Source organism: Megalops cyprinoides, chromosome 5, assembly GCF_013368585.1.
Source record: "Megalops cyprinoides isolate fMegCyp1 chromosome 5, fMegCyp1.pri, whole genome shotgun sequence".
NCBI lineage: Eukaryota > Metazoa > Chordata > Actinopteri > Elopiformes > Megalopidae > Megalops > Megalops cyprinoides.
The window spans coordinates 18,899,672-18,922,882 of NC_050587.1; the positions used below are offsets into that span (position 1 = coordinate 18,899,672).

General features: G+C 41.2%; 1 protein-coding gene across 2 annotated transcripts in view; it reads right to left on the reverse strand.

Moving 5' to 3' along the window:
* psd3l (pleckstrin and Sec7 domain containing 3, like) overlaps positions 1–16,622 on the reverse strand; it is a 142,017-nt gene extending 125,395 nt beyond the window's left edge. Inside the window, exons 1-2 of one of the 2 annotated variants that reach the window (XM_036529811.1) lie at positions 16,481–16,622; positions 11,368–12,431 (exon numbers count right to left, since the gene is read on the reverse strand). In XM_036529811.1, coding sequence (XP_036385704.1) covers positions 11,368–12,315 — 948 coding nt within the window. In that variant the 5' untranslated portion in view covers positions 12,316–12,431; positions 16,481–16,622. Of the gene's footprint in view, positions 1–4,995; positions 5,419–11,367; positions 12,432–16,480 lie in introns of those variants that run through there. The other variant, XM_036529812.1, reaches the window with a different exon arrangement.
* Positions 16,623–23,211: the final 6,589 nt, after the last annotated feature.

A 23,211-nucleotide genomic window follows, 5' to 3' on the forward strand; every position in this document is an offset into this window, starting at 1 on the left:
AAGTAAGAGAAGCAGCCACAACCGCGTGTCATTGGTTTAGCCTGACTCACGGAGACCGAAGCAAATCCGTCCAAAAAAACAGACACAAAACACACACTATTTCCACCACCAGAGGGAAAACGACTCTTTGTTTACCAGTATAAAAGACAAGTGTGTTTGCCTAATCTGCGCCGAGGGAGTTGGGGAGGGAAGACAAATGTTAGAAGACATTTTGCAACAGAATTAAAGCAAAGCACGCTTCCCTGCATCTCTGGTGGAATACCACATCCAAGAACAACGTTGTAATAATGTTGTTTCCGTGCAAATCACTCCGGATGGAGCTAGAGGAGTGCTCAGCTTTCTGCCATTCCATGAAAAGAGGAAACATACCTTTCTGTGTGGGGTTAACACTACGTGCCCTTCTCTAAGTCTAGGCTTAAAATTATTTGTAAAACATTGTGGAATACTTTAAAAATAACATTCTTATTTTCTATAAATAAAGTTTTTATTTTCAAAATGCTCCACATTGAAACGCTGTGAGAAAAATTTTGAGGCGATGTGAAAAACAGTCCTCCATCTGTGAGCCCTTCCCCAAGGGAACCTGTGGGGTAACCGGGGGCAACACGCGCCCTCAAAGAGGTGGAGGAACCGATCACACAGAGGCTGCCACAGAGACGTCACGGCAACCGTTTCCACACAAGAGTTAAGTGAACACATAGAAGCTTCGTGGTAAGGAGACAGGGGAAGGCAATCTGGGAACAATTCGCATTAATGTGTAGCCACTTCCAACCACGAACACAGCACAGTCAGAGACTGCATTAGAATCACACAGTATCCACATAACCACAGTAACTTGGGAGCTAAATTTGGTGGTGCTTTTCTGTACAGCTCAACATTTCCAACTAGGCAATTCTTCAAAAAAATATCCTGACATAATGTTACAGTATTGTACCAATTAATACAATCATTAATATTTTAATAAATCATTCAACTCCTGGGAAAAATAACCCAAATAAATAAATACCGCAAGGTTTCTTCACTTTTAAATGCAGTGGCCAAAATTAACACCCGCCAGCTTTTCTCTTTGGTAAGTTAAAGCTGCAGGGTCACTCAGGCAAGTACTTTTTGCGTGAGGGAAAAAAAAGTTAGCCAAAAAACCCTTGTAAAATGCAGGATGCCGAAATATATCCACCTTTCAGCCAGGTTCCTATTTTTTTTTTTTTTTTTTTGCATTTAGCAGAAGCTCTTATCCAGAGCAACTTACATGTTCACAAATTTTTTTCATGTTACCCATTTATACAGCTGGATATTTTCTGAGACAATTTTGGGTTAAGCACCTTGCCCGAGGGTACAACAGCAGTGCCCCAGCAACGAACTGAACCTCCTTGGTTATGTGTCCTTATCCTTACCACTATGCTACCGTAAGTCAATGGCAGGACCTCTCTATCATTTTCCAGTAGTGAAAATTCATGTTGGTTATCTATGGTTCTGACAGTCTCTGCTTGTCCAAACACGAGCTACATTTGACAGCGCATTGCAAATTCTTCCACGGCAGGAAGCTTCAGCTCAATGTAACAACTTAAAAGTCACCTCTTATCATGTGTCACATGACATATGTTGATAGCTTGCTGAACTATCAATTTAAAAGTGGACACTCACCACACTGAGAGCAGATGGCAGAAAAATGAGGACCATGTTCGAAATGGTACATGCCACTGGAAAAAAGAAGAGACCCCTCTCTGATTCTGAGTAGCTGTGCGAGTTTGTTTCCAACTTCATCAATTCATTATGTATTTAGATAATGTCTGTCTAGCTAGTTAAGTAACTAGATAGTAGTATTAGCAAATATTACTGTAGTTAAGCTGTCAGCTTTAGATGTAGGCTAACATTATCTTGCTGGCTAGGTAGCTAGACTGTTTTAGCTAACGTTAATAATACATGATTTTGCTGCCACACAGATGCCTCCCAAAAATTATTTTTACCTGTGAAATATTCAACTGGTTGGTGAATTTTTTCATCTACCTGCTCCTCTAGCTGGTGGACTAAAAAGTCCTTTTTGGTCTCTGAACACTTGATAGTCACCACCAGGAGCATAAGAGCAGAACAGGCCTAGTTTTAAATTTTATTTTATATCAATTATTTTCAGTACAGTTAAATGTACTATAGCTCCACGCTGTAGTAATCACTGACAAAACACAATGACTAACTTCCCTCTTAATACAGAGGCATAACTAAACCATGCTTGTAAAACAAACAAAAGCTTCCTTTAGAAGTAACTCAGCATCTCAACCAGGACATACCACTTCTGCCTGTCACAACATTCTGAACCTCTGCGCTCTTTGTTCCTGTCTGAACAAACTCCACCACCTGGTAAGCAGTAATGACCAGGTCAAGAAACTCTAATTTTCAGATATAACATTTTTAAAAAAGAAACATCGCATATTCACCTGAAAACAACCACATTTACTCACATATACATGGTTATTTATGAGGTGTAAATATAATCTTTTCAAAAATACCATATTTCAGAAAAAAAATCATCATTTGTTCAGATAATTAAGCCACAATACCAAATTAAGAGTCAGTTAAAATCTTAGAAGGGTGGACTGAAAGGGAAAAAAGCATGCATACAGAGATATAAAACTGACGTACAGGCTTTCTTCACCAACTTAATTCAATAAAGGACACTTCAAATCTATCCTGTTGTCTGATAAAACAGAATAAATAGCGGTAAGCAGGAATGAAAACTATAAAACAAACATCGGCACCGCCACTCTCTGCTCTTTGTTTCGTGCCTGTCACCTAAAACACAAAAGAACCCCAAAAAGCTAACAGACCTGCCCAGCGGCATGCCTACCCACGCCACTCCCCTATCAGACCGGGCCAAGAGGCAGGTAAAAGCAGGGGGAGGTGCAGGCCCAGTCAAACACGAGGCTGCTACAGGAAGTCGCATCCCTGCCTGCCGATTGGAAGCTGAGGGTTACAATGAATAAATCATGCCACAGCCACTTGAAACAGCAATGTACAATTAATGACAAATGTGACTGTCGGCCTGAATAGAGAGAATCTCCTGCCACTGCGATTACAGACACCTCACTGCACCCCCTGCACTGACAGCTTTTTTTCCTGGCAGAACCTATATCATAATATTTAAATATTTATCTGCCTGGCAGACACCCAGACCCAGGGAAGCTTAGTTTTTCACAAACCCTTCACTATCCTATGTGTTTATCTGTTGTCAGAGATCGAGGATAAAGCCATGCTTGATACTGCACTGGAGACTGTAGTGCCCTAACCACAGAATAAACCCCTAACCCCATCCTGAATGTTGCCTGTACCGTCATCTGTATGCCCATTAATTTATAAAGATAAACCTTTACTCAGACCCCCATTTCTTGTATAAAACATTTAACAAAAACTGACAAAACTAAAAGGTTTATTTTAAAAAATCCGTTCATTGTTTATGAAAATTCACGTTCGGTATTTCCATCTCATAGATTTGTTTTTACATTGAGATTAAATGCATTTCTGCTCACAGCCCACATTTTTTCCAGTTTGGCTCAATTATTGTTTACGTTAAAGAATGTACCAACTTCGTGACTTTTGGGGGAAAGTCTGCCAGCATTCTCCCGGCAAAGATTTGGGCTGTAAAAAATTAAGGTAGCACAGAAGGTGAATCCTACGGAATTAGTGTGGTGTTATCTGAAAAAATAAGCCTCAACTGTTTATCCCACAGAGCACAATTGAATACAGCTCCGACCTGCAATTAATTTGGCGAAGCATTCATTCAAAAAGTTACTTACACAAACATGCAGAACTACATGGATGTAAATACGATGGAAAATGTAATTTTTGAATCAAATACCAAGTGTTCACGTTTTCATTTCTGTAAAGAAAGTCAATAAAGCCAACTATTGAACTTAAAATCCCAAGGGCACAAGGAGATTGCCATTAGATATATGATGTCAAAACTACAAAATGTCAGGGTGTTTCAGTTCATAACTTCAATAAAAGCGCCTGCTTGCTATTAATTATTAGCAGAACTGTGCTGTAGCCTTAAGTTGTGACACCTTATGAACTAAACCCTTTGCACTCCGACACGTCGCTAACAACGTTAGCTGTATGGATGAAATGTGTATCCCCATCTCCGATGGTTATCCACCTTACCATAATCACATCACAATAGATCTCTGAAGTGGACAAAGCGAGTAATCGCTTCAACTAAGTTAGATAACGTCATTGTGATTGCACAGGGAAGAGGACAATGCTGAAGTGGATCCATGTGCTGGGGTAAAACACAGTCAGCTCGAGCTCTAACCCAGATACTGGGAATCTGTGCCAGGGATTTAGCCAAGCAAGATCAAATTGGTGTTCTTTATTTTCTATAAAGCAAGCGCCATATGTGCATATCAAAACGTCATTGTCTGAATTCGCAAACAAATGGCTGTATGGTTTGAAAGTAATTTAGTTAGTTGCTGATCTTGGCTATATAATGGTTGATGACCATTTTTAACAAAAATACATATAACGTTACTTGATGTAGATCACGTTACATAACGGTAAAATATTGGTCTGTGGTAGATATCAGATAGCTCGCTAACCAGGTCTGTCCTCGCTGGCTAGCATAGCTGCCCAGCTTGTTGTCCCAGGCTGTTTACGATGGCATTAATTAAATATTTTACCATGCTGCCTATATAAGAAATAGACTATAAAGTAGGCGGGTCATCTGACACTTTGTGTACTACTTAGGTAGCTTGCTTGCTGAGTTTTTTTTTTTTTTTTTTTTTCAGAACACAGGGTCTTACTCATATGCAATCGGTCACTATAGCTACTGTCTAGCTCGCCAGCTAACATTAACGACAATCTGGTTGAGCCAGCACTATTATTGGTTTTTTGGTAACAGTTACAAAGCTTAGCAACTTGCCGTTATTAAACACAATGTGAATTAGTGTAATCATGCATACTGTCTCTTTAACAGCCCGCTCGTTCAGTGAACAGCAATAGAGAGCATCTTACCCCATCACTCTCTTCCATATCCCTCTCGTCTGGAATGTTTGTATGTGACCGGCAGTAGCTAGCTAGCGCCTTTTCGCGTTGTCAGACAGTTTTTTCAATGATGTCACTTAATTTTTCTCCCTCATCACTCTGTATTGGAAGCTCCATTTGCCACGAAACACTCAGGAACCCAGATACCCTTCGTCAAGACAGCGCTGGCCTAAATGTAATACTGACATGCGAGACATCGCGACACACTCTACCTCCAGCACTGTCAAGCGTGCGGAGGCGAATGGCTTGGGGATGAAGGCGTGACAGTTTAGCTTCAGTCCTGGGAAATCAGAGGGACTGAGACGGAGAGAGCGAAAGAGTAGACAAATATCTGAGCATCGTTTCTTACTGCAACAACCAGCTATAGCCACAACGGAAAGCCTGCTCTCGCGTGTAAAGAAAACATACTCACCAGCAGCGCCCTTCTTTCACTCCTTAACCGGGAATTTTCCTACCTTCATTCGCTACACTTTGACCTCCGCGTTTATCATGACTTTTGTTTTCTGTTTTCCAGCACCTCCCCCTCAGACGCCGTGACACATGGTACATTCCTCATTAAAAACGCTTCCTATTTGTACCTTAGCCCGCAGACCCGTACTGTGAGTGATCCCAGTGAAGCAGTCCTAACACGGAACGAGACGAAATATTTGCTGAATGCACGGAAAAGCATATCACTGCCTGCACGCCAAATTGCGGTTGGATGATAGTTGAAGAATGCGAGTTTTATTCCTGAAGCCAAAACGGAGAAAACTAGAATGGCAAAGAGTTATTCCTCTCCGAATGCTGTGTTGCAAAATCAGCAGCTAGCTCTCTTTCCGCCTGTGTGTACTTGGCTGAAAGAATGTGTAAGAGATCTAGTCTGTTAACACTTATTTTACGCTGTTCTCTTTAAGCATATACTGTCTACCTCCCAGCTGTTGTTGAAATATGCGTTGTAATAATTTGCTAATGGAAAACATTACAGACGGGTAAACGAAATCTGTCTAATTTTAAATTTTTTTATTTATTTGCTCCCAAAATCGCCTTATTACCCTGTATAAACAACGTGTGGGCAAAGGCATCATTGTGGAGCTATAAGCATTATCAGTCTACTGAGACAATTAAAGGTCTCCGAATCAGATTTCAAGAAATCCGGTTACATCTGCAGTATTATTGCTTTTGATCTTAAATAGCTAGTTTATGACGGGTGCAAAATGAACATTTCCGTAGGACTGATATCAGTAAGGTATTTTACTTTGTATTGAATCAACACAAAGTTCTGTGCATGATATTTCTACCCTCAGTTACAGCTTAAGAAGCAACGCTGGAAAGGTCAGTCCTCAGAATCGCCAGTAGAAGTACCGCTTCTTACATTATTCCAGTCAGTGTCATTTAGGATAATTTACTCCCCTTTCAATATTTTAAAAAGAAAGGATCATCAGTGTATACGCAAACTACTATTAGGAGCTGATTCATGGAACTTCTACCAAAGCTAAGTGCAGAAATGACAATGCCATCTTTTATATTTCCAGGAAATGTGTGACATCAGTTCATATACAATACATTTCACTTAGTCAATCAAGTCACCACTGTTTTTTTGACACTGTAGCAAATGAAAGGAACTAAAGCACCAATCTAAAAATACATTTGTTATACATTCTGGCATGATTTCTGCTGAACAGTCTCATTTCTGTCCATATGATGGCCACTGTTGTTATGAAACCCATATTTTTGGCTTGACAGCAGTATGTTCAAAAGACCATCATCTTGAAACAATTGCGGGTGCTACATGATTAATGTAATTGTGGAATCCATGAGGGAGGGACAGAGTTTCGTTTTTCCTTGCTTTAGAGAAATTTGATTCTGTTTGGATTATGTTAACATAGCTTCCAAAATGTATCTGTGCTCACCAGCATGATCCTGTTAACACAAATGTTCTACAAAGATCTGCATGATAACTGGCTAAACTCTAATGGACAGTGCACCACAGTATTTAGATGATGCATAATCTTAAATATTAAACAAATACAGCATCAGTGAGACACATAAAACTTTTGTCTCGACAATGTAATTGTAGCTATATGACTGATTAATGTGAAGAGTCTTACATGTAGATAACTTTATATTGTTACACAGCCACATGCGTCAAATGTTCTCTTTTTAATAGACAGATGGATTAATGGATTTTCTGCATAAATCAACATGTTAACATTTGGAATCAAGTGGTTGAATGACTTGAATCAACCCAAAGGGTTTTAGGCATTCATGGGGTGCTCACATCCACCCAGTGAGTGCTAAAAGTTTTGGGTTTTGGTTCACATCCCCTAGTTGATCACTGCTATTGCATCCTTTGATAAGGTACAAAGGTAGGTGAATTGCAGCTGTGAAACCATACTGTGAGACATGTAAGCATGACATGTAATATGTAATTTTCTAAAATCTGGATCATTTGGATGAGCTTGTTCGCTAAGCAAATACATATAATGTCATGGAATCTTCTGTATTGCCCTACCTGCAGGAACCCATCTTAACAGCATGCACTGCACAATGATTTAGTACCGCATCTCTCATTGCTCCCTGCAGTACATGCCAGTATGGACCTCCAGGGCAAATTCAAGCTAAACACTGTTATTATGCTGATCCCCTAAACTGCTTTATTTTTACACCACCACAAGTAAACCTTAATTAGATATTTACAACAAATTATAGTGTTAGATTACTCCAAACACTATGGAAAACAGAAATCCCCCCTTAATTTTCAGACAAAGCTGTTCTATGTGCTTCACGGCTGGGGACGAGCATGTGAGCTGCGATTTAAAATGATTTTTTATGAATTTGTTTCTTTCTACCATTTTTTTTCAAAGTGTGTATGTTTTTAATTTTTTCAACTGATCTCCTAAAAAAAATCCAGAAATCAGCTGATGAAAAAAGTGTAACCAGTCATGGGTTTTGGCAGTTTTTTAGTCAGTGAGGCATGTGCAAATCGATAATTTCAGCCTGTCGCGGTGAAAAGGTCGGCAAAAGTTTAAAGCTGAGCTGCTGAAAAGGAGGATCAATAGGTCATGTATATGGTCTGAAAACCAGAAAGTTAAATGGTAGTTAACAAGAAATATCCCTTAATGAGCATATGCGTAGGGTAACAGTACGTCATCTGAGAAACACTTGGTTTTTCAGTACAAATAACGGAACTTCCATTACCATTGCAGATGTATAGACATGCAGCACCTTTTAGCTGAGGATTTCAATTCAAGCACAGCTCAACCAATCCATGTGTGTGATTACCGAAATGCCTTTGCTCAGGAAGGACTCTATAGCAGCTACACTGGGATTAATGTGAAAGAGGTCTGTTACTGTTTGCTAGCCTGGGAAAGAAAAAAAAACATAAGGGGTTATTGGACTAGAAGGTGGATGTTCTGGGGCAAGGCCAATGCAAACATGAGTCCTGTATGCATGTACCTCATTCATAATGTGCTGAATAAGAACTTTATACAAACCCAAGCAGCAGCTTGGAGGACTTTATATGACCGTTTAATCCACACAACTAATTTATAATCTCTTATGATAGGGAATTCCTGGAAAGAGTTTCTTTTTGGAAATAAAACTTGAAACCAGGGGAATCATCCCAATGCTTTTAATAGCAGCATGAAAAAGTTATATGTATTTCTACAAGCTGAGTTCTCTAACCAGAAACTGGCAGAAAAACAAATATATGGGAATTCAGTTCAGTTGTTTTCATACTATAGATATGGAAATATTACCGAAAATATAATCCAACACAATATTCCCGAGAAAATTAATATTGGAGACAAAAAATAAATAGAAGAAATGTGATTAAAATAGACAAACTGTCCAGATATTTTTGCTTAGTTTCATATGTTCATAATCAAAATGCTATAAATTTATCTGACATGTGTTTTTAAATCTAGTTCAATATACTGAGGTAACAGATGGTGGTACAATTATGAATATAAGAGGATGCCATACTGAAGCACATAGAGGCCCTACTTCTTTGTATGGTTTTGTGCAGCTTTGCATGAATAGGGTTAAATCGAGCTTTTTAACAGTTTTTCTGACAGTGATTTTGAGAGTCTGACACTAGGGGGTGATCCAATTCTAGTCTGAGTCACCCCCCCAAACCCTCTCTCTCTCTCATGTAGAAGGTATTTCCCTTCCCCATTACCAGAATAATGTCACATCCAGTCAATCACAAAAGCTGAACTAGCCTAATTATTTTACATCAAATTTAACATTACACAGAGAACTACTCAAACAGTATCTGAGTTGAAGAGAATGTTTGTTATTTTCAAGGAAACATCCAGACATAGAGTATTATGCTGAGCATTCTTTGTGGTTCTTTCTCCTTTTTACAATTTCATTATAAGACACACTTAAAGATATCCTCTGATCAAATATATTGTGCCCTGTTTTACAAGACTTGTGTCTTTTTTATATTTTTGTTTATTTGGACACATCATTACTTGGTGAGAATTTTATTGCTCAGTTACATTGGATGCACTTTGCTCAATGTTACAACATGTCCCACCCACAATTTTTCATAATTCCATGGTCCAGAGTCCTCTACCTTATGCAAAACTCTACACAGCTAATCTTAAAACATAACTATGCTCAGTAATACGTGTATTTATCCACAAATGCAGCTAAGTACATTTGAGATGTTTATTACACAATGGAGAAAAATCTCACCATGAAAAATATATTATCCATGTACCAATGCATAAACACTGAGTTAAGAAACCTTTGAAATATCCCAGTCCATGCACCAACTAACTTCTTTAGGTGGATGCATCCTTGTACAGTAGCCCTGCAAACATTACACAATTCCGTATCACATCACTTTAGTCATCTTAATTTAAATCATAAAGCTCTTTATTTCATTAAACTGCACTAAAATGAACATGTAAGCAGGCCTGTTGAGATCAAAGTAACACAGAATGACAGGCATCAAAATAGCAATATTAGGAAACAACACTACTGTAGAGCATATTCACTGAATCGCAGTGGTGACTCTATCAGTCGCATTGAAGAGAGAACTGGAGCAAATGCCACATGCAGAGTACTCTTGAAATTTCTTCTTGAAACAAGTTCTAAAATAGAACATGACGTTCAGATCAGAGCAGCTTGTGAGCTTTTGATGTTTCATGAAGTGTCAAGTTCCGCTCTGTCAGAATTGCAGTCACTTCAAATCATTAAGTCCATTCCTGTGAATTTGCAGTCAGCCTTCTTTTTCAACTCTGACCATACTGTATATGCTTATATGCTGTAGAAGTATGTGCGCTGTTAATGATTAGTGTGGTGAAAGAATCTCCCAGTGCTATGGTTAAATGAGGTATGTAGGTCATTTTTTGAGGAGGAAAAATGCCACTGTGACTCCCATGCTTTCTCTGCACCCAAAAGTACTTCTCAATATAGTTAATTGAAGACTAAAATTAATAGAGACTCGGAACAGCAGGCACCATCCAGTGCAATGTAGACTAGGGGCGGGCTAATGCTATTCCACCTGGGCTTTGATATTATAGGTGATATCTATGGGGTAATTCTGTCATTGAACATAGATAGGTTATTGAAATCTGTCCTCAGTAAGTGGAATTCTGGAGCTAGGAAAGAGACCTGTGATTGGTCAGAACGGGAGTAACACTAGAACAGACGCTGTGGATGAAATTCTCTCTGGTCCATTTAGTCAGAGGAATGACGGACGAGCTCCGGACAACTCCCATCAGCAATCGCTCCATCTGGGTGGGGAGCTGCAAGCTTCGCCCACCCTGTGTGGTCACTTCTGACGGAGGGATTTGTTTATCTGCACAAACCCTGGCAAGACAATCTCTAAACTCTTGAGTCAATCTAACTGCGAACTGCAAACATTAAACAACATACTGTGTATTTAACAGTCTCCTCTGTTTTCATGTGAAGAATTACTTGGTGCTTCTTATCAAAGGTATCACATGTCTGTTTATCCATATTCTACTCTGTGTGTATTCTAAAATATAACATCTTAAAAACAGATTATGTATTTTAACTAAATAAAGGAAACATAAAAGCCTCAATTCTTCAGACTAAAACACTGTAGGCGATACTATTCTATCATGTCCTAATAAAAACAAAAGAGTGCTTTTCAATAACTCTACAGTTAAAGGAGAACAAAACATATCCAAATGCATAACAACAACACATCCAACATGTGCTAACATTAACGTCCCAAAAACTCTTTTGGAAGGAAACGGAGGCTCAAATATTTTCACTGGCTAATGAGCAACAAGCTCCCATTCCACCAAAGCCTGAGATTGGGAATCACATATCATAGGATACCGCATACCCACACACAGAGCAGCTGGACCAGAGGCTTACCTTCTGAGCTGTGGCAGGGTTGAGAAGAATTGAGGGAATAATGTCAGCAGAGGATGGAGGAGCAGCTGGACCCATGACAGAAGGCTGAGAAGCAGGTTTAGCCGTGGCAGAGTGTTGAAGGCCAGCCATGCCAGGGCTTCTGTCCACCGTCTTTTTGTACGTATCCTCTGGTAATTTGGAGGATCTCTCGATCACAGCAGATAGAAAGGTCTTACTCTCCGGGCTCTTGGTGAGGACTGGCGCCTTCACCCCGCTCTGCTTGCTGCCCTCCACGCTCCGGTGCACCCCGTCCGTCCCGGCACTGTGGGCAGGGGGGCACCACGCACTAATAGCTTTGCCCACAGGAGGCTGGGCAGTTGCTGGGTAAACACAGCCTAAGGGCTTAGCAGCCTCTTCTTTCTTTAACCCAGGACTGGAAGTTTTGTTGGAAATGTTGGGTCCCCCAGCTGGGTGTAGGAAGCTGACTCTTCCACGAGTGCTGGCTTGGGAGTGGCCCCCCGCTGGCACTGGCTGGCTCTCCGCACTCATGGCTATGGTGGCGTCTTGACGCAGGATCCAAACGGGAGACTCTGGGGTGTTCCCTCTGGCTTCAGAATCAGGTTCTGATCTGTCTGTGTTCAAGTGCAAGCTTTCCTGGTCCTCGGGGTCCGCTGCAATCGGTGAAGCATCACAAACAAGACCAGGAGAGAAGTTAACAGAAGACTCGGTGGTTCCCTCTTTGCTCCCTTCGTTGCTGGTCTCAGCGTCTGCTCCTGGGGCACTTAGTTGCAAACCCTCTGGTTCACCATGGTCGAGCAGCTCTGTGTCTCTTGCCGGACTGGGAGACAGTCCTTCCTCTCCAGCGTCTGGGCAGGCAGTGTCGGCAGGACGCGGTGGCCCACGGCCCTTGGAGGGTGACTGCAGTTGGATAAAGAGGAAGGAAGTCTTGACCTGATGATGATCGCCCATTTCCTCTACGGGAGGATAATCTTTCAGAGCACCGCAGGGGAAGGACAGGGGAACGCTAACAGAGCACACAGAGGGGAGAGGTTCCAGAATCCATCACTGGCACCGTCACCACAGAGCTGATGGGTAAGAGGGAGGAATGTTAGCACACAGGGGCATATGTGCAGTGTATTTAAGGACAATCTGAATCCATTATTTTTCTCTGCACTCTTATTGAACACACACTAATGTAGGCATACACAAAAAGTTTCATTTGATGAAAGTTATCCTGTTATCCTGTGCAGCTTGTCTAGAATACTGAAGACACAGCTGTCCAGGCGTACGTTTCAGAACCTGACAACCACGTACCCACTCCCAGATTTATTCTGATTTGATTTATTCTGACAATGATTTTGTTAGCGAGACAGTTCTTGAATTCAATCTTGGATTATGAGAAAAGACTGTTAAATGGTATAGTTTCTGCCAACCTGCCTGGGTGGATGGGCAAATCAATATTATTTATAAATTGATGGGTGAACAGGAGAAGAGACAATAGATGCATACACTGCTGGGTGAATGGGAGAGATAGATGAAGGGAAGGTTGATGAGATAAGCTGGTATGTGGATGGGTAAATAGATACAGGGAAACATTGATGAGCAAACTGATTTATAGGTTCACTTATTTTATACTGCTCCCCTTTGGAAATGGAGGCATCATAACCCCCATTCTTCACTCACCCCCACAAGTTCACACAGATGTGATTCTGTAGCCCTGGCTGAATCTCAGTAACCTAGAAGCAGAAGGTGCCGTGGCCCAGGCAGCACAGCTCACTGTGACGTCACAGTACAGTGTGTTACATCTGGTCAGATTAGCATTCTACCCCAACCCCCACTCAGACGCAGCGTTTCCTCACTGTGAGTCAAGCACAGAGCTCTGATTCCCTTGGCTTTCATGTGCTCCTTGTTACAGCATTGGACCAGAAAAGCTCTCAGTCTCCTTTAGGCTAATGCACTGGGAGGTCGATATTTGTGGAACAGGACTCTCCCGTGCTCGTGATGCCCCCCCATCCATTTCTCGTAATACAAAGCAGAGAGGTGAAACAGGATATCAAGAGGATATGACGCTGAGCATGGATTACCTTGGACAGAAATTACAGATAATGTCCTCATCTGAAGTAACAGATGTACACCACTCAAGTATGAAGCGAGTAATGGTCCAATCCACATGAACAGTGGATACATATCGTTTGGTTACATTAATGTCACAGCAAAATTAGAGAAAGTAACCCAGTGCCGTTGACCAGAGATTATATCATCCAAATGTAAAGTTCACAAACTGTAAATGCAGGAAGCAAGAGTAACCATAACTGTGCTTAACCTTCAGATATTATTGCTGCATATGTTTGTTGGTCCTTCCAAAGAAGAGCAGATCCTCAGAAGAGAACAACTCCGTTAAACTCCTAAGTGAGTCAAAAAAAATCCCTACCACAGCTTTAAAACACAAAAAGGGAAAAATTCCTCAACCGTGGATTCACCTTGACCACATCTGGGGCAAAACGCATCCATGATTTGTATCAGTTTACCTATATTCAAACTTCTTCCATGATAAAGATCTAAAGCAAGCACGTTTCTGCCGCACTGACACGGCAGAACATGCTCACGGCTGAAACAGGAGACCACGCAATTTACCAGTCGGCGGCCGCGCAGTTGTTTTCAATGTTAGACCAGCTCGCTTGGCAGCGGGGGGCTTTGAGGCCAGCCTGGCACGCCGCTGTTCCGTAGGTCTGATGCTCGGACGAAAGCCGCAGAATAGTGTTTCGCTCAGCAGAATAGCACTGACGTGCGTGGCAGACGGCCAGCTCAATCTTCAGCGCCGTTATTACTCTGGAGCCGAGGCTTAGGGGAACGTGCTTAATACCAGTCTGAAGTGGGATCCGTCTGATTCGGTGGTCAAGCACTGCGACCCACATAGTGAAATGCGAAGACGGAGCACGGGAGAAGGGACCGTGGAGTTTGACGGATGGTCTCGCCCTTGCGGCTTCATGTGGCGCTCGATGACAGCGTCCCAGCACATGTTGAAAAACATCTGATGATAGAGTCGGTGGTAATGGGCTGTCTTTAACATTCTTCACCAGCCAAATGTATTCAAAGCATTTGAGGACTCCAGACTTCGATTTTCATGGTAGTTGTATTTTGGACAGGCCAGAGTGGTGGCATTTCCCTCAGTTTCATATGTAACGCTCTATTATCACGGATCCTCTGTGTCGCAAACTCTCAGCAAAACTACACTGCACGGCTGAGATCTACTGAACGAACTGTAGGACATGCAAATACCACACAATCATGCTGAATATGCATTACAGCCTATTTTCGCAACCACATCCAACAAAACCATTTAACCATGTTAAAACTGATTCTGCTGATTCTGATTCTACTCTCATCAATCACTCACCAGAGCCTCATATTGCCAAACCCCCCTTATCAAGATTACAAGCACAGATCTGAAACATGTTAAAAGTGCTTGTAAACATTTTGATTAGCTGAATGTTTACAGTAAAAAAGTCAAGTTTGACTGGGCCTGTTTGCTGAAGCCAAACATGTAGGAAATTATGTCATCACAAGTCTCTGCGCAGGAATTCTGTTTTATTTTGCAGTTTCAGTCACCCCTTGTTCATTTAACCTATGAAAAAAGCAGAGACGATAGTTCAACTTGCAATAAAAGCATTGTCAAACCAACGATGTTGGCTGCATGACCTTGAACAAGCAAAGGAGACCAGCAGTAATAAAAAGGGACCATCCTCTATAAGGTTTAAAGTCCCTCCTTTCTCACTGCAAGAAGTTGAACAACTGTCCTTGAAAAAGGTGGGAAGTGATTTATAATGTGTAATTGCAACTTATAATTGAACCTGCTAAATCCAAAAATTAAGACACAAAGTACAACATAAACCTTTACGTAAAAAAATCTCACAAACCTCTTCTTTGAGTCTAGAAAATGAATAACTAATATAATAAAGAATGTAATAACATGATTCTGTAGACACTGCAATAATATTTTATATGATTCTACAGTTGGTTCACTGCTCTCTATCTGATAATCCAGTCACAACAAACTCAATGTAGCTGATAATGATTATGACCATGTTAATCATAAAACGCCAGTGCTTTCAGCATTTAAGCACAATATTAATACCTTGCATGCCAAGTGGTAAGGTGAAATAGAATCACTTCTGATGCTGATGGAGATAAAATGAGGCAGGCGGTGATACCATGCATGGACTGCCAACCAAGCTGGTACAGTACAGGGAGGATGAAAGGAAAGAGTGGGAAGCCTTTTCACAATCCAGCCTACAGCTCTTGGCCCTGTCCAGCAGGGCTGAGTTTCTGTCCCAAACAACAGTCCCTTTATTGGAGCCTTTCTACTGGGAGTCAGATAGTTCCTGCTGTCAGAAAGTGATGGGCGTTTTATTTGCTTGCACGGCGGTGCGGAGCAGCACACTCAGTGTGTTACACATGGCGGTGCTTTATGGGTCAGGGAAACCGTGCCTCTATTTTCCACAAAAAACAGACATTAAACAGAGTTATTTCTTTGCACATGTGTTCATGTGTGCATAGGTTAGAATGATTATTCCGGAAACTGGGGATCAAAGTAAACATTATAAAGCCTTCTAAATACATATATATGAGTGTTAATTTGAATATGAGGTTTTAATATGCGCTTTATGTGATTATCATTAGGCTAACAAAGACAATTTGTATTGAAGAAATTAAGAACTAATCGGTGGACTAAAGGTGAAGCTGTAACTATATTTCATTATGCAAAATAATGATGCAGGTACCCATTTCTGACCCATAACCAATTGTAATGTAAATGAAAATATTTCAGGACGTAGGTGCCGTATGGTTTTTAAAAGTCACAAACAGCCTATAACGCGGTTCACTGCACCTGTAAATGCATTTTAGTTGCATTTTTGGTCAACTGTCATACTTCCATTAACACCTCTGGAGCGATATTCGAATAAGATTTGGACCGCGTATCTCGGAACTATGTGAGCCAGTCCATAAGAAAAGATATTTAGAATACTAACGACTCCCCAAACACAGGCACGGTGCTCTGCTAATAAAACACTTTTTCAGTCCTCCTTTAAAAATACATCTGCTGTATGCACAGGTCAGTGAATTAAGCACTTACCATGGTGGAGAAAATGCCTTGTTCGCATCCACAGATGTTATTTATCATTGTACACCGTCTGAGTTTACTTAAATTAATAAAATGCGCTTGGGAAGCGCTATCCAGTTCTTTCCCGGCAGCTCCCCGCAACGAGACATGCTGTATAAATGTGCAAACGCAGGCATACACTTCCAGCCGGTGGTTCGTTTGCACGTGTGCGAGAGATAAATTAATTCCGAACGCTTCCAAGCCCGTGATGTTGCTGGGGTTCCTTTCGCCGCTTGGAAAGCAGCGGACGCGCGCAGGGGTCCCCGCCGTTGTTCATTAACGGCTCCCGGTCCTTTGCCATTTCCTCATTCATTCGTTCCACATGCGCCTCGAGCCAAGCGCTTTTCTGGCTTGCCCTGAACTGGGGGGTCTCACAGAGAACCCTTAGTTAGCATTGCAGCCCTGTCCATAACAGGAAGAGATACCTTGAGTGGGAGTACACAAACACCCTCTGTCTCCAGTTATATAGTGTCGGTGACCTTATACGAATTGTGGGCGAGCAAGTCAAATGGTCAGCCTCTTCCCTTCCTTTTTTGTGTTCGGTCTTTCCCAAGGCAAAACATGTTTGTACCTCTTGCAGCACTTAATTGAACGCCAAAGGGGTCAACTGAGTGTTCAAGTTGATTTAACATTTTAAGTTTCTCTGTCATGTTTGTCTTTATTTTACCGTTCTCTGCTTTGAATGATGTCAGTTTATATTACACGGTATGGCCCCACAATCTTGTTGACATCATGCATTTTTTCCACCCCTCTGAGTGTTAAAAAAGAGCCCATGTTTGCTTGAGTTCCACTGCAGCAATGAACCAGATGATTCTGATGATGGGACTTGGTTCCAGCAGATTGCCCCTGGAAATATCATCACATTACATTACTGAATGCATGAGCATACATGGTGTGCGTAAGTGACCTACTCTAGACATAGCTGTTCATGCTTGTATAATCCCATTGGCTGACTTAAATTGTTGATTTTAAATGAAAACATTTAAAAATATATAATTGCATTTGAATCCATGGTATATATTGGTGAGCGGTAATCATAATGCAGTGCTGCTACATAATTTGAATAAGCTGCTGTAAAGGGATGTTGAGAGTTTTTTTTTTTCCAGGGATGAAGATAAAATTATTTTGTTGTAGCAACATGCTCAACAAAAATACCTTAATTAATTGGAAGAAAACAACATGCAGGGGTATAGGCTGATGGACTCCAAAACACATACTGTAGCTTACTGTACTGCAGCTTACTGTAGCTCCATTTGGTGTGCACGCTATGACACGTGGGTAGAACACCTGTCAGTCCCTGGGCCAGAACTACAATCCATCTCCACAACAGCAACCATCCAGCCAAGGGACAATCACAACTTTTTTAAAGCCTTTGGTGTGTCTCAGACAGACACGTAACACTGTGAATTCAGATGTCAAGGGGTAAACTCTCACCTCAATTGGCCACTGAACCGGTGGTGCATCTGGACTGTACTTTTCAAGTTCTACACTGTGGAGTGACCCACTGGCCCCACGCTGCCAAAAATCAACACCCACCATTGTGGTGGAAAACAATGGGGGCAGAGGCATGCCATATCAGCATAAAGGCAATAGAGTAGATGGTTAGAGACGACATACTATCACAGCGGAACACACAAACTCAGAATGTGGCACTGCATTGTACTGCTGTTTTTTACTGTCTGGCCTCTCTTTCCTGTCTCTTTCTGCCACCATCACAGTGTGTACTTGTGTTAGTTGAATGCAAATTCACATTGTGTGCTCAGTGTAAATGATTCTATATGTACACCCTCTGACTGTACCTCCATAATTGTACAGGGCTTTGCCAAATATTATTGAGAGATTTATCATACTGTGATTGGGCACTGCTCTTTTGGTGTTTGGTGTTTGATATGTTAACAATTTACCTTTACTTCAAGAATCATGGAGATGGTCCTTGTATGTTATTATAGTGTTATATATAATTACATTCATCAATATTCCCCTCTTATACAAAATGATCATATGAAGACAATGATTAATAAACATTCTTTTTTAATTTTGAGAGGGCTATTTGGTGAGCAGCAGCTGGAAATAAAGCTGAAATAATGGATTGTCTTGCTGAAGTAACATTTGAATTGTATTTGCATAAATGTTTGTTTGACTTTGAATTCAGAATTTTGTATTTTTAACATGAAAGCACTACAAGTTTTAGAAAGCCTAACATTTTAGAACTACGTTTTACTAAAACTACGTTTTAGTGTTTGTGTTTTGCAAAATGCACAAATAGTTTCAATACTGTCAGTAATTGTTAAAAACTGACTGCAAGTCTGCAACAACAACACCACTGAAATACCCAGCAATCACAACCATTCAATTTAAGTAATTTAGTAAGCACACTTACAGAGGCACTTTTGTGTGCGTGCACACACACGTGCATGTGTGCATACAGGAGTCCATGCACATGCTAGACCATTTCAGATGATTTTCAACTGTCGATAAAGAGTTGATGTGAACAGTAATGTCCACTGCTTCTCTCTGGTTTTCTTCAAATGTTCCATGTCTGATGTTTTTGTGTATGAGGAGAGCCTAAGTGTGCACTGTACCTTTAAAAAAGTTTCCACTTACAGCCCCAGTTGGAGAAATTAGAAAGGATCTCTTTCCTGGGTTTGTTTCCCTAGAAACTATTCAGCCATACTGGCAGGCCAGCCTAAGTTTATTAACCATTGCACTTCTGTCTGCAGCCAAACTTCCTGCTGAAGAAGGGAGCCCTCAATCAGTAAGCATAATATCTGCGCTCAATCCAGTTTCTTTCTTCCAAGATGTGTAAGGAATCAAACAACATAAACAGAATTTCATATTACCATCAAGGTGTAACTCCAGCTGAAATGATGAATACTCCTACAACCAACCACACTGAAGATGCAATACATACTCTCCATTCAAGTTATTTCACTGCCCAGTTATGTCCACTATTGATATATTGGCTTCTGAAAGTACATAGAAAACAAAATATGTATTCTGCACTTTAACTCATGTGTCATATAAAATCTTCCATGTGGTAACTAAAATACTCAATTTAGTAACTTCATTTACCAGAATGATATTAAAACTTGAATAAGCAATATTTATACATTATGGGCCAAAGGTTTCAAAAGTGATGCATAATAGACACTGAATGCTTTTTAAGTCATACACACTTAGCACAGACCACTTCATTAAAGTTGTGCATGTTTCATTTCTGCTATTTCTTGAAACAAAGAGAAGATCACCAATGTAAATGATCTGTATTGAATACCCCCAGCCTTCACTTCCTAGAATACATCAGCAAATGATGATCATGTTATGCATTTGTCTGTTATTTTTTCAGCCAGCCCAGACAGTGTGTAACAGAGTACTGCCTTATTATGTTATTATGTTATATGTGTAATAAGCATTATTTGATCTTTAGATGGACTCCTATCTCAGACAATTTGTTTGTTGAAAGTGTTTTGGCAGATGATCATTTTTGATGAGTGAATAAGGCGGTCAGTGGTCGCTCCTCTGGAAACCGTTTTCTCTTACTACATATCTGACTGTGAAAGCCTGGTTTGCTTGCTCTGGACTAGCAAGAAGTGTCTGAAGGCATTCTTTACCTATCATTCACTGGCTGTGTCAGGATCATAACCAGAACTGTTGACCACAATACAAAGCAACAACATTTGACTGATCACCTGGAATAATGGTACGATAGAGTTAATATTCAGAAGAGTGTATTTACATACACATTTCACTCAGCGACAACACCTCTGTGCTATTCTCTCCTACCTGATGGCTACAGCTAAGTAAGGTTGGGATTGATTAGTACTTGGTTGGGAGACCCTCTGGAAAAACTAGGTTGCAGCTGGAAGTGGTGCTGGTGGGCCAGTAGGAGGCAGTCTTTCTCCTGGAGCCCCCATGGAAACTACATGAGATGTTAAACCAAGGTCCTGACTCTGAGGTCACGCAATATCCCATGGCACTTCTCACAAAAGAGTAGGGGATTCCCCAGTGTCCTGGGTAAATTTCTAGTCAGCCTCTTTCAATCCGGCCATCTAATAATCCCTAAATTTAATCATTCCCTCCCTCTCTACTGCAGATGGTGTTTGATGAGTATTCTCATGCAAAATGCCTGCTGCGTATCACCCAAGTGGGTACTACATATTGGTGGTGGTTAAGGTGAGTCCTCCCTTTACTGTAAAGCACTTTCAGAACCTTGAAAGGCTGAAAAGGGCTATATAAATGTAAATCATTATTTTTATAATACGTTTGCTTTACTCTGAAACTTCTTCAGTCCAAGCATTTCAAATGCTTTGCTCTGCATGGAGTACAGGGATAAGGACATCTTTTTCTTTAGAGGTTTTGAAAACCAGGACATGATGCTTCAAAATGAATTTTCTACTCATGCAAGGTCAAAGCTAATTAGATACAGTGTTCCTAAAAATAAAGAAATGGGTCACCTCGTGTCATATGAATGTACCACACTGCACAGCTTCTTCTTGGGTGGACCTCAATTCAGATTTCCTCAAGTCAAATCTGGCAAAACGGTTCTATGCTTGAGCTATGTGAAAATAAAGGGTGCTCTCTCAAACAATGTAAATTAGTTCCAGACCACAAACAAAACGTTAAGATAATAAATAATGATAATGGGAGTCCAAACAAGCCACAGGGTTAAACAAATTAGTAACATGTCCCCACAAGAGTGAAAAAGCTTGTCTCAAAGTGTGACTGTCAAGAGAGGTGGTCTGAGGGAAACCTAATGGGGAAAAAATACAAGTATTTTCTGCTTGTATGAGATGACAATTTAGTCAGAGGAAATCATGACAGTTTAAAAAGGACATTCTAAAAACTGTCTTGATTTCTTACATAACTTTTCAAGGATTTATCGTCAACTACAGTATCACCATACACTGTGAGAAAATGTTATAGGAAGTGATTTATCTTACACAGACAAAATGGGCACTGTGGGGGGTTAAATGTGGGATTATATATACACACCCTCCTGCTTTTCATGTAGCAGTCAGGTCCTGTTTGGGTGATGTCTGTAGTGCTGTAGCAGGGGTCCTGCTGGGAGAAATTCCAGTAACAGGTTCCTGGGGTTACGGGTCACTAGAGGTGCATGTGGGATGAATTCCTGGATGGCAGTGAGGTCACCGCTGTACAATGTTGAAGAGAAAGAGAGGCTGTAGTGTTTTGAATGTGGAGAGAGGTTGTAGTGTGTTAGGCAGGAGAGAGGCTGCAGTGTGTTTTAGAGTGGGTTGGGAGAGAGGCTGTAGTGTGTTGGGTTGGGAGAAAGGCTGCAGTGTGTTTTGGAGTGGGTTGGGAGAGAGGCTGCAGTGTGTTGGGTTGGGATAGAGCCTGCAGTGTGTTTGGAGGGAGAAAGGCCATGTTGTAGCATCATAATGAAGACAGGAGGCATTTCTTCTAGAATGTGCCTTTACGCTTGATACCCAAAGAGCTGTCTTAGGCAAACCCCTCTGCTTCATCAGGGATATCCTACACAGTTAAGAAGTTTCCCTAAGTTCTTACCAGCAGTAGCAGAGCAGCACGTCACCCTGCATTTGGGTGTCTGCTAAACAGTGAAACAATTACACTGATGCAGCGTGAAGCGTGAAGCACAGGGTGCAAGAGAAAATCATTAAGCCTTGTGTACATGACACATCCAATCCGCGCAATCTCAGAGTGGTCTGCGGCCACGAGGACATAAATCACACAGGGCAAAAAAAAGCCTCGGCCTTCGATGGCCGTTGCTCTGCGGTAACTGGATCTGGGAGGAGGGGGGAAAGGGGGATGGTTAATGAGTTGAGCTAGATGATTTATGGAATGTGATATACAGGAATTGCATTAAAACAATCATTTCAGCCGGTTCTGATGGGCAAGGGGAGACCCAGATGTTGACCCCCTGCCAGAGGTTGGCCTAATTGCAGCGCAGGGTGTTTGAGGAGGAATTCCAGTCAAAATAGAGCGGGGTCTGAAAGGGCCATTGTGCCCCGCACGTGAGGCACACTGTAGTAGCAGATTATATTTGGGTTCAGGCCAGATTCCTTGCAGGGGCGGCCCCTACACTGCTATTCAAAAACTAATCATAATAGTCGTAATAGTCACCTTTTCAGTGTTAAAAATAGTAAGCACTGCAGACCTTTACCTTTAGGATCAAACACTGAGCACTCGTAGGGGTGTGGGAGAAAGGTGTTCTGACCAATCAATGGAGAAGCACACTGGAGCAGTGCATGGGGGGACATACACGCCATCCATTGCATATAGGGACTGCGTGAAGATAGAGAGAAAAAAGCAGATATGTTCTTAATGCTAATGCTCTTGGCCATTAGGGCTTTGCACTTCTGCTTTAAGCACACTGGCAGCACACAATGGCTGAGGCACACATTGTAACACATCCTCAGAGAGTGGTCTGCTTTTGGGTGAATCTGCTCTGTCAAAAATTACCTGATATGGAGCGTATTCAGAGCAAGCTAACCATAAACCAGAGCCTGACTTTTTAACTGCAAAATATTCTTCTCCTAGAATGTAGATCAAGGGGAGAGAGTGTGTTTTAGACCAGTAATGCCATTTTGATTAAGCAATTCAGCATTTTTTCACTCTTAGCTTTGTCCCAAAAGTATGGTTCCATTATCAGATGTGTCGATGTTTTAATGAGAGGAATCTTGAAGATCATTATTTTGCAGAATGACCTATCAGGATTTGACCTACAT